The sequence below is a fragment of the Lissotriton helveticus genome, chromosome 6 (genome assembly GCF_964261635.1).
Source record: "Lissotriton helveticus chromosome 6, aLisHel1.1, whole genome shotgun sequence".
NCBI classification, from domain to species: Eukaryota; Metazoa; Chordata; class Amphibia; order Caudata; family Salamandridae; genus Lissotriton; species Lissotriton helveticus.
The window spans coordinates 231,468,440-231,481,234 of NC_136067.1; the positions used below are offsets into that span (position 1 = coordinate 231,468,440).

The window sequence follows — 12,795 nt, forward strand, 5'->3', positions numbered from 1 at the left end:
GTCGCGAACAAAAGGCTGACTAGTCCCTTGACAGAACCAGTGTCTGTGAAAATAGGAAATCATATGAACGAACATCAGTTTGTGGTTTGTGACTCGAGTCCGGTATGTCTGTTAGGAAGGGATTTGTTGTGCAAATTGAATTGCACCATATACTGCACCCCGCAAGGAGTGGAGGTACAGACTACCGACGATGATGCTACCTTTAAGGTGGCCAATTCAAAATCCTGTGTAGAACTATATCCTACTCTGACTGTAGAAGATCTTCCCCAAGATTTAAGAGATGCAGTGGCGTCAGAGGTATGGGATTTCACAGGAGAAGATATAGGATTGATTAAAGGGGTAGAACCGGTAAAAATTCTGGTAAAACCAAATGTTGAGTTTCCAAGAACGCCTCAATACAAATTGTCCCAGGAAACGATTGCGGGAATAAAACCTGTGATCGAGTCAATGATACAACAGGGAATACTGAAAGAAATCGTGGGTAGTCCTTGTAACTCCCCGATTATGGGTTTGCAGAAACCTAGCGGGAAATTCAGGATAGTGCAGGATTTACGAAAAATTAACAACATAGTCGTTTCATGTTGTCCCGTGGTACCGAATCCTTCAGTGATATTGTTTCAAATACCATGTCAAGCAGAATGGTTCACAGTGATAGATCTTTGCCAGGCTTTCTTTTCCATCCCATTGGATGAAGAGAGCAGATATCTTTTTGCTTTTAAAATGGAAGATCGCGTTTTAACATGGTGTCGAATCCCACAAGGATTCACAGACAGCCCATCCATCTTCAACCAGTTGTTGAAGAAGAATCTCGAAAATCTAGTACTGCCGCAGAACTCGGTTCTGGTCCAGTACATAGATGACCTACTTGTTGCGTCAGAGACAGAGGAAGCCTGTAAAGCAGATTCAATTGCCTTACTGAACCATTTAGCCAAAAATGGACATAAGGTATCTCCGAGCAAGTTACAGTACTGTCTGACAGAAGTACAGTATTTGGGGCACCGGTTAGAAAAAGGAAAACGCAAGGTGTCCCCAGAGAGGATTGAGGCGATAATGAAGATGAATGCGCCCACAACACAGAGAGAAGTTAGAATGTTCCTAGGAATGGTGGGCTACTGCCGACAGTGGATAGTTAACTTTTCACTGAAAGCAAAGCCCTTACAGAAACTGACGCAGAAGGAGGTGAGTGATCCGGTACCATGGGACGAAGAATGCTTGGTGGCGTTTTTACAGCTGAGAGACGATTTATGTCGTGCTCCGGCTCTGGGAATGCCCGATTATGAGAAATCCTTTTCACTCTATTGCTGTGAGAGAGAGGGATGTGCTTTGTCAGTCTTGGCACAGACCCACGGAAATGCCCGTAGACCAGTTGCATATTTTTCGGCTACATTAGATCCAGTAGCCGCAGCGTTGCCCGGATGTCTCAAATCCGTTGCTGCAACGGGTGTCAGCATTGAAAGGAGCGAGAGTATTGTGATGGGACATCCAGTAGTGGTGTATGTACCACATTCAGTTGAATTGCTAATGACTAGGACGAAGACGCAGCATCTGACCAATAGTAGGCTCACGCGCTACGAGCAAGTTATTCTTGCCGCGGAGAACGTGACCCTCAGGAGATGCTCTGTCTTGAATCCTGCTACTTTAATGCCATTACCTACTGTAATAGAAGGCGAAGGATGTGAAGACCACGATTGCCTTGATGTGACTGAACTATGCACGAAACCCAGACCAGATATTGTGGATGAGCCGTTGTCTGACCCCGATGAAATTTACTTTGTTGATGGCTCATGTTTAAGAGACGATACTGGTCGGTTGAGAGCAGCTTATGCTGTTTGTACCATTACTGGAGTTGTGGAAGCCGCTTGCCTGGAAGGAGTACATTCCGCACAGGTAGCAGAAATCATTGCCCTAACTCGTGCCTGCATAGCAGGAAACGGAAAGAGAGTCACCATATACACTGACAGCCAATATGGTTTCGGTGTGGTTCATGATTTCGGGCAGTTGTGGTCTCAGAGGGGTTACATGACCTCCTCTGGTTCGCCCATTCGAAATGGAGAATTTGTGCGACTATTGTTGGAAGCATTACAAGGTCCAGTTGACATTGCAATCGTAAAGTGTGTAGCTCATACTAAGAATACAGATTTTGTGTCACAAGGCAATAGATACGCTGATGAAGTCGCACGCTATTGTGCGGAACAAAATTATTCTTTCTCAAAGGTGGAAATAGAAGGTGCAGAAGAAAAGACTGAATTAAGCATGATGTTAGAAACTGTAGACACTTGGGAGGATTTAAGAATAATGCAAGAGAACGCACCTGAAACAGAGAAAAAGGCATGGGAAATAGCAGGTTGTGTGCGAAGCGAAATGGATTTTTGGGTTTCAGCAGATGGGAGGGCTGTGTTACCTGAAGAATTAGCTAATCCCATGGCGAGAGAAATACATGGTCCAGTACATCTAGGAAGGGATGCTATGATGAGAGTGTTTAGGCAAACTTGGTATTGCCCTAAATTTAGAATAGCAGCAGAATCAGTATGTAAGCGATGTGTTACCTGCCAACAACTGAACGTAGGCAAACGAACACCAGTCACACTGAGTCACATTGGGAGGTCGGGGGGGGCCTTTCAATAGAATGCAACTAGATTTCATCGAAATGCCAAGAGTAAATCGCCTTCAGTATGTGTTGGTGATAGTATGCGTATTTTCCAGATGGGTTGAAGCGTACCCTACACGTAGGTGCGATACACTCACAGTGGCTAAATTGTTGCTCAGGGAGTTGATACCGCGCTTCGGGGTGCCTGCCTCTTTGGAATCGGACAGAGGAAAACATTTTAACAGCGAAATAGTGAAGATGTTGTGCTCCACACTGAATATCGATCAAAAGCTGCATTGTAGTTATCGACCAGAAGCTTCAGGAATTGTGGAACAAGTGAACGGCACTTTGAAGAATAGATTGGCTAAAGTAGTGGCATCCACATCTTTGAGTTGGCCAGATGCTCTTCCTTTAGTGCTTATGAGCATGCGCAGCACCCCTGACAGGAGGACAGGTCTCACTCCACACGAGATTCTGATGGGGAGGGCCATGAGACTTCCCACAGTTCCAACTGCTGCCCTATTGAATATTACAGATGATCTGATCTTGGATTATTGTAAAGGACTGTCTGACGCCATCCATTCTGTGTCCCTTCAGGTGCATGCGGCTGAAGTTCCAGCATCGAGGAACCTGTGTCATGACCTGAACCCAGGGGACTGGGTGTTGGTTAAAAAACACGTCCGGAAGAACTGCCTAGATGTTCGCTGGCGTGGGCCCTTTCAGGTAATCCTGATAACGAACACCGCGGTGAAGTGCGGGGGGTTGCCAAATTGGATCCATGCATCCCATACTCGAAGAGTTCCAGCACCTCTAGAAGAAACAGCTCCTATCCCAGACGAAAACCCGGAAGTGGAAGAAGAGTCGCAAGAAGGGATCGAAGCAGCTGAGGGGGTGTCGGAAGAAGTTGGGAACGCATCGGATTCAGAAGAAGAGCGAAGGCAGAACGGCAGTGAGACTGAGGACGCAACTGAAGGAGAGAGCAGCAGTGAATACGAAACAGACACAGATCAGTACCAGAGTGATCAAGAACCGAGTGTGAGGACGAGATATAGGAGAACAAGGTGTGAGGCTGCCACTTGGCCGGGAAGAGACAGGAGGCTAAGTTTGAGGTCGGCCCAGGAAGAAACACTTGTTCCTATATCTGAAGACTCGGATCAGGAAGAAGATACCCAGGAGGGAACCGAGGAGGGCCCTAGAAGATCAAGGAGGGTGCGAGTGCCTAGTAGAAGATACTCTACTCCTGATTGGACCTACCTCGTTGCAGATGTCGGCGGGACACAGGACCGGGAGGATCAGGGAAGTGAACCTGATCAGAACTGATCCGATAATCACAGTACAAATACTGTTCCTGCTACCGGGGGCGGAGGCCGAAAGACTGCTGACACTCAACATCGTCTATCCTCCTCTCCTAAGCGGAATAAGAAAATTGATTTTAGAGACTGTTGAATTTCCGGTTTGCTGTTCACGATATCCAGTGTTGGAGGGAACTCTTCTTCGACTAGAAATGATTGAGCGAATAGTGGAAGTTCTTGGACCACTTGTTGTCGTCGATTAATACCTTGTTGTAAATGTCTTCAAAGGGGCGTAGAACTGGGAAAGTGAAGAAGGTGATCCTGGTCAGAACGGACCCTTTGTAGCTGTGGATGTAGAATTGATAGTACCAGGAGTGGAGATTGAAAAGACATTTATGAAGACGTAGTGTCACTCCTTGAACCATACATAACTTCAGACGGATATAAGACTCTTGAAAAGACTTTGTAAAAATTACTGCAAGATAACCTAGCGCCGAGTGGAAGAAGAAAAGTGGTAGGGGTTTCCTTTTAGCGGACGGAGAAGGGCTAGGGTTGTCTGTTTCTACCGAACTTTGAACTGTTTTGCGGAAATAAATTGTCAAGCTTCCAAGTGTTCAAAAGAGAGACATTGCTAGAAAGAAAGACTTTTGGCTCAGAAAGGAGAAGAAGTGAATGCTGGAAGAAAGTCAAGAACTACACTGTTTGAGAACATGGAGGCTGGCAACCCGAACCGCAGGGCAAAATGTATAGTTGGCACATTGTTGGGAGTGGTGATTTCCCTGATAGTTTTAGTGGTTACTGTCTCATACATCTCATACATAGTGGGACACGAGAGAGATGCAACTGCAGTGAAGGAGGACAAGGGAGTGTCAACACCGAGAACTCCTATTGTTAATGATAAGGGAAACATCAATGATAAAGACAAAGCGTTGTTAGATGCAGAAATAAAAAGGTTACACACCGATGAGTCACAGGGAAATTACAAGTCAAATGCTAATGCTAAATTGCTTTATGAATACGTTGACGCCATGGAGGTGAAGAATTGGTACGTTTGTATGCAATTACCAGCTTCGGTAGAAGAGGGTATCAGATACCATCATCTTCCATTGACATATGGAATTACATGTAGTTTGTTGTTGAGCATATTTTATGGACGAGAAGGATTTGAGTATTATTTCTCGAATTTCGACTCGACATTGCCAGAGGTCCCGAATTTCAAGCATTTGAACAAGTGGGACTATTACAAAAGCGAAGACAGATTACACAAATGGTTTATTCCATGGAAAACGTTAGATACTTCACATGCCCGAAGAAATAATCTGACTTGTCAAGTGTCAGAAATTGAGAAAAAGTTTATAGGGCAGGTGGATACTAGATACAGGAGGCAGAAGATTCTGAAGGCCTCAGGACAATGGGAAACAGATTGGACCAAGGAGGAAAGGGCACACCAAAGAAAGGGTAGTATTGGTCCAATTGCTTTAGATAAGGAGAAACGGGGGAAACTGTGCATCCACAGGAGTTACTCCTATTATGAGAATTTTTATGTAGGTCGAGTCAATTGTGAACATGCCTTTCAACTGGAGTATTACTCTAAGGATTTTTTGAAGGGGATGCAAGCAATTCCAAATGTATATTTTGTATGTGGAAGAAATGCCTATGTGAAGCTACCAGATAATTGGTACGGATCATGCTATCTGGCTGTTGTCTTCCCTAAAATATATCATGTTGAGAATTTAGAAACGACAAAGAAAGAAATACCAACTAGGTGGAAGAGAGGGCTGGGTGCAGCAGAAGTAGTTGGAGATGTACTCGGTGCTGCATTCCCTTTCTTAGGACTGATATTGAATGACATTAAGATCAGGAGGTTAGCTACAGTCGTAGATAGGCTATCTGCCAGTACTGCTAGATCATTGATGCTGATAGAAGGTGAGATGCAATCGATTAGGGCAATGGTTCTTCAGAACCGACTTGCTTTAGACGTTCTGTTAGCTAAAGAGGGAGGAGTCTGTAAGGCTTTGAAGGTCCAGGAGTGCTGCACTTACATTCCAGACAATTCAAAACCTCTAGAGAAGTATATACGAAACATCACTGCCATACACTACGAAATTGAGGATCTGACAAAGATAAACGTGTGGGAAAAAGTAGGTCATGGAATGGGTAAAGTTGGAGGTTGGTTTGCCAACTTAGGAAAAGGTATCGTTTGGTATATACTGAAACCCATCATCATAATTGTGATTTGTGTAATCACTTTGTGGGGATTGGTGCGTTTGTATCAGTGGTATAGAGCAAATAGGTTACAGAGAACTATGAGAAAACAGGAGGAAAAGTTGACAGCGATGCAGGACACACAATACAGGAGTCTAAAGGCATTAGAGACAATGAAAAGAGGTGGCACTGCCACGACTTCACTTTGAAAGATTCTACATTTTGTGATGGTGTCCTGATGGTGATGACCCCTGAAGGTCATCAAAGGGGGGATTGAGCGAGCACAAGTTTGAAAAATGTATAAGTGCACCATATTTACAAGCACGTAGTTAGTTAACATGTACTTTGCACCAGAGTGTTTATATTTAGAAGTGAAATACACAGAGTGTCTTATATTCAGTGGTGAAATGCATAGAATGTTTAAGTAGAGTAACAATAATCATAACTGTGTGAGACTAATGTAGAAATGTTTGGGATGAATATGAAAACCTCATGTTCTCATGTTAAAGGAATCATGTTAGAGTTGAATAGAGCTTTACAAAACCAGTATAATGTGTAGGCCTCATGGCAATTCACAGAAAATCTAAACGTGCTGCTAAAATAATGTGAGATGGGGTTAACGTGGTTCTTCCAAAAATGTACTATCGAATTTAGTTTTGAAATATATGCTTTATAGATGTGTACTTTAAGAAATGTATGTTGGTTGAGAATGCTGTTTAAATCAAGTAAATTGTTTTCAGAGTGCAGGGACCCGCTTCATGTAAATCAAGTAGGCCTGAACTGATAGTGATGTCTCTTTGATGTGCCATGTGCTCGTTAGAGGAGAAGTCGAGAGGTGCCAAGTACAGAGCTTCGATTATATTTTACGACCTATAGATATGGTGGAGTCTGGAATTTGAGGCCCACTGCAGGACGGACTGTATGCAGGTGCGAGGGTCTTAATCAGCTGGAATGAAAGGGGCTTTGTTCAGTGGCGCTTGGCGCAGGCCTGTAGGAGTTTCCAGGAATTTCAGGGGGTATCAGCGCACTGGAGAAGAAGCCTGGGAACCAAGGTCAACTATAACGAGGGTCTTGAAGAGTACCATCATGGAGTTTACCGCGCAAAGATGTACCACGTGAGGGGCGTCCTAAGGGGCGTTTCTATTGGAAATGTGATTTGGTATTAGGGAAAGCGACCCGGGAGGAGAATAGAGCAGATGATTTTGGGAGCCTAAGGAAGCGGATGGGTAGGCAGATAGGCTGATCAGGAGAGACCCATCATCAGAGAAGAAACAAAGAGAAGTGCGTGATCTTCTTAGGAAATCACCACGGCTGACACCTAGAGGGGTAAAGATCTTGTTAAGTAGGGATGTCACTTAGTGTAGTGTAGGGATAGACTAACCTTAATTTTTTCTTTTCTGTAATGACTTTGAGGTTGCAACTTGTATCCATTTTGGCAACACTTATGCTTTTTGAAATTGTACTCATTATTCTGTTTTTCAGACTCAGACTATTGAAAAAGTTCATGTTCATAGTGATACCAATTTATCTTCTGAATCTCATTTTGAGAAGTTTGTACCTTCAGTTATCTTTGACTTTATATTAAATCTTTGAAACTTAAATTTGGTCAGTGGTCATTTAGAGTGGTGTAAGTTCATACATTGATTGACTTATTGTTAGATTACCTTTTACTCAACGACAGGTACCAACGATTCAGTCGACTTGGTTTGGGATCTGGTAAGGTAACTAGTAACCAGAAATCCCGCGTTAACAACTGCATTTGAACTTTGAAATAAGCCAGCTTGTTTCCGCACTCTCGCACACCAGTTACAGAAATATTAACGTGATCATCGCTTCGACGCCTCGTCAGGGGTAGTAATCGCTATATAAATGCAATTACAATACAATACAATACAATATGAGATAACACCGGCTCGGCTTCCCGGCTCGAGACGCAGTCCCACTGAATATACTCTTTGAGTATAACGAATCTAGTTTCAAAACTTAGAGCACGATCACATGGAATTCAAGCACTAATTCCCCTTTTACCCCGAGTTTCTTCTTCTAAAAAATACTTTTTTGTTCCCTTTATCTCAACAATAGTGACAATGACCCTGACAAATGAGTCGATATGAAGTTTGGAGATAATACTTACCAGGCACTTGACATTTTTGCCCGACCTACATTTCTTTAGGTCTAAGAAAGACAACACTGACCGGTGTGTAAATAAACATTTTTAAAGAAAAATGCAACTAGTTTATGTTTTATAGCACCAGGAGAGCTACTCATAAAAATTCCACTATTTCTGCCCTAGGAAAGCTGAAGTGTCCTACACAAAACTAGAGATGCCCTGATGAATACCTTCACCTAACACACTTCCTGGTCCATTTATGAAGGTTGAGACGCATCTGCTTTTGTACTTCTTAAGGCCAAGAGTAATCACAAAAGAAAAGAATGCATAGAACAGCGCAGAGTCTGGGCTTGACTAAGAAAGCACAGACCTAGAGCTCTAGATTAGTACTCTGACCCCCATAGGACCCCAAAAGTATTAAGCACCGCGGATCTAAATAGAACAGACCCCAGTAACGCACAAAAGAATGTAGGACAGGGGAGTCTCTTGCTTTTTTTAATTTATGCTTTTTGTTTAATATTGTATTAAACGTATAGTTTTGTCATGTTTCAATTTTGTCTTTAAAACACGGAGATGTATTGTCTGCGTGACATGCACATATTGTAATGTGTCTCTACATCGTTTTTTGTAAAGATCAATAAAGATTGTGAGGTGTATGTTTTAATGTTAAAAAAAGGAAAAACTCAATGAATATGACAAAGAGTTACAAATAATACAGTTAAGAGTTAACAAACATGACTTCTGAAGACTAAAAGAATAGTGATTTATTTGTGGTGAGAGAGGTACCCTTTGTACTAGTTTGAATGTGATTCCAGCCTCTCTCCTCCTGAATTTGAATCACCCACCTTCTTGCGCTCCTTTCTAATTGTGAGGCACAGAGGTATTTACCAATGCTTACCCACTGCAATTGTGGTCTCAAACCATTGATCAGTTACGGACATTTCAAAGAGGTGGTAACTGATTTGCAAAGTCGTAGGCATCCCCTTGGGACACCTTCTCATTGTGAATACTGTTGGGGACCACAAGGGGAGCAGACCGTGGTCTAGGGACTCATTGTCTGCTCCTCCAAATATATTCCCTAACAGAAAACATGTTTTTAAGAGAAGCAACAGTTCCTTTAAGGAACAGGGGCTGACTTAAAAATAAAAAATAAAAAAAGAATGTAAAAACAAGCATTGTGTCCCTTACAGACCTCCATCTCATGGTTTGTAGCCAAGTGCAGGAGGGCGCAAACAACAACCTGTTGAATTATTATTCATTAGGCAGGTTGTTTTGAGACCCTTGCATATGAAGATTTTGTGACACAATCCTTTAGTATGTAGGTTGCATTACAAAATCGGAGACAGGTACAACAAGCTGGTCAGCAATTAAGGATCACTTTTTGTGACCTCTGTATTAGTACTTTGAGCCCTATTTGTCTCTTACGTCATATTCTGTACCATTATGTTATCTTATTTTTTCCCTAAGTAAAACTTTCCATAAAAACAAGCAAAGCAAAAAGAAAAAGGATTTATGATTTATTGTATGATAAAAGCACAAAAAAACCATACACACAGGTGTGATATATCAGAGTGTACACACTGGGTGAAAGATTGAAAAAATAACAGGTCAAATCAAAGACAATAGAAGGAACAATATTTGGGTTTCTTTAGGTAAAGTGTTATTTGATCAATGATCTGGGAGGTACTACCCCCACTTAGAACTTTCTAAAAGTGGCATTTTCAAAATTGTAATTAATTTAAAGTCTGACTTCAACAGAAATTATGATTTTCCCTTATAATTCCAAAGACACAAAACATGAACCCGTTATCTGTTCCCTTTTTGAAAATTATAGGTTATTAAATGTAATAAGGTAACTTCAAAGTTATACTGTGGGAGAGGTAGGCCTTGCAGTAGTGAAAAAGGAATTTAAGAGTTTTCCACTAATATACTGCATTCTGCTCTCGGGGCTCGCCAGGTCATCCATAGGGGTGACATATTAATTAAAAAGGAAGATTTGGACCTGGTCAAAGTTTTATTTTGACAGGTCGAAATGGCAGTTTAAAACTGCACATACAATGGCTGAAATGGCAGGGCCAAGGCATGTTTAAAGTGCTACTTGAGTGGTTGGCACAACCAGTGCTGCAGGCCAACCAGTAACATTTAATATACAGGCCCTGGGCACAGGCAGTGCCACTTTACTAGGGACTTAAATGTAAATTAAATCTGTCAATTAGGTATAAGCCAATTCTATTACGTTTTACGAAAAGAGCCCTGGTTAACAGAGGTAAAGTGCACAGAGTCCTAAAACCAGCAAAATGAAGTCCTCAATCAGGAGGTATGAAGGCAAAAGCTTAGAGGGAAAACCATGCCTAGGATGACAGGTCTAACAGGCGCTATTTATCACACCTGATAAATAACAATACCGTATGTTGTGTCCGATAAACAACACCTATTATGAGTTTGTGGGAAATAACATGGAGGTTTTGGCATTCAACGCATCAAAATCCTCTTGATATTGTAAATACTGTATGCTTTTACCCTGTTAAATTTTGACATGTTTGACCTGCCGAAATGTAATGAAATTTGAGTTATTTAATGCAGCCCCTATTTATCAGATGCGTTAAAAAATAGGAAATTATGATTTTTGACCCATGAGTAAACAGGGGTTTACAAATGGGTTGGAATTAGCTGAGCCATTCGTAGTCAGGCTCCTTGTATGTTAAACAGATTACTTAGAATTGTGTTGTTTTTTTCACATTAAAAGGACACCTTACTTCAGCTGGCGCTTAATCTCTCAAACGCCCCCTTTCCTCTCATATCACTACCTCAACACTGCCCTATGCTTAGCAGGTATATAATAAAAATTTCATGTAAAACATTATTTGCCAGATTATGCCAATGGCACCAGTACCAGAACATTTGTATGGGTACTCTGCAATTTTGGACTGACCGTTGTAAAACATTATATTTTTGACCTTCGGTGGAAGCACAAGTTTGTTAATGCAACCGTTGCAGTAAAAAGGTCACTTGTGCAAAACTGCACAGGCAATATGCAATTTACGTAATCTGGTGCTACATGTACTGATTGTATTTTAATACTTACTTCCCCTGTTATATTATATTTTAGCTCTGCGTAGCGCTTAGAGGTGGCATCAGAAAGAACTCCATTGTATGTTTCATTAAGGATAAAGTAGCCGGTTACATTAACTGTAAAGATAATGAAGTAAGGGGTTATTTCAAGATATAGTGTTACAAACGCAGACACTTATATGATAAGCTCAGCAGCACACAATGTTTTCATATTAGCAATTTCTGCTTCCCAGACCACAGTGATATTTTAGTTGTACAGAGACATCTCACGAACATTCTCACAGACCCATTTATCTTAGACATTCTGATAGATCTCTCATAGTATTCAAATGGCATCTATGAGACATTTACCGCACACACATGGGTGGTTCAAATGAGAGTGCACATGAAGCTTCAAAGCCAGTTAGGGCTCCAGAAGGCTTGATACATTCTCTTGAATGTCCCCCACTCTGTTACTCAGATAGATTCCAAGAATGGCTAGTGGTCTTCTTAGGTAGTGGTTGTCAAGGATGTAAGTGAGCTGGAGTCCATCTGGTTGCTTTCCCGGGATTGTGCAAGGGTCCTGACTGCCTGTATAAGTGGCTAGATAGCCAGTCTCTGGTCTCAGTAGAGTAGAAAAAGCTCTATCAGCACCCTGGGCCGGTGCTCTGGTGAGGCCTGCCTGGAGTCCATGTATTGGCTCCTGGGCCTCATCGGGCTGAAAAGGCGTGACTGGGCTCTAGGGATGAGCTCCGGTGAGCCCCCCTCGGCGAGGACCCTGGGACATTCCATGTGCTGACTGGCTGTGTCACAAATTTCCCAGAAAAGGGTCTTGCAGGCCCGGGGCATGGCTCCCTGCTTAGTTGGGTCAAAAATCTCTGACCTGGCCCCAGGTCAGAGCTATGGCTTGTCCATTGAGGAAGCCCCCGGCCTAGGGCCCCACTCCCACAAAGTAATCAGGACGGGGTCCTACATTAATCAGTGAGGCTCAACTGCTTGACTGGATTAGGAATCTCTGACCTGGCCCTGGGTCAGAGCTGGAGCTGGCCTATGGATGGAAGCCCCCACCCCTAGGCACCACATTCTGGCACGTCATGTTGCAAAGTGCCCGGGATGGGATACCACAGGCATCCAGAGGTCTCTTCTGCTTGGTTGGGTGAAGAAGTTCTGACTCAGCTACAGGTAAGAGCTCCACTTGGCCAGGGTGTGGAATCTACTGGACAAGGGGGAACACTGAGCTCTTCTCTCCTTGGTGCTTCACACTGGGGAGGAGGGGTGGCACAACATGCTGGCATGGCTTGGGCTGCCACCTACCTTTGGACTCTTGATGTGCAAGGTTTGAGACCAGGCTTCTGGTGGGCCCTGTGGGTAGTACTGACTGATGTGCAGGTGGGGTGACCCTCGATACCTGGTTGCCCTGTATATTTTTCCTTTGTTAGGGTTTGAAGACTCATGTAGCCCTGCCCGGGTGTCAGCAGGGCATCTGACACTGGATCTGCCTGCCTGTCACCGACCCACTGTAGGAAATTGGGTTGTTGGTTAAGGTGAGG

General features: G+C 43.0%; 1 protein-coding gene across 1 annotated transcript in view; it reads right to left on the reverse strand.

Annotated features, from left to right (window-relative positions):
- Nucleotides 1-12,795, reverse strand: part of LOC144762237 (adhesion G-protein coupled receptor F3-like) — a 405,409-nt gene that overhangs the window by 372,148 nt on the left and 20,466 nt on the right. The window contains exons 4-5 of the mRNA XM_078647381.1: nucleotides 12,654-12,762; nucleotides 11,280-11,383 (exon numbers count right to left, since the gene is read on the reverse strand). Coding sequence (XP_078503507.1) covers nucleotides 11,280-11,383; nucleotides 12,654-12,762 — 213 coding nt within the window. The remainder of the gene's footprint in view (nucleotides 1-11,279; nucleotides 11,384-12,653; nucleotides 12,763-12,795) is intronic.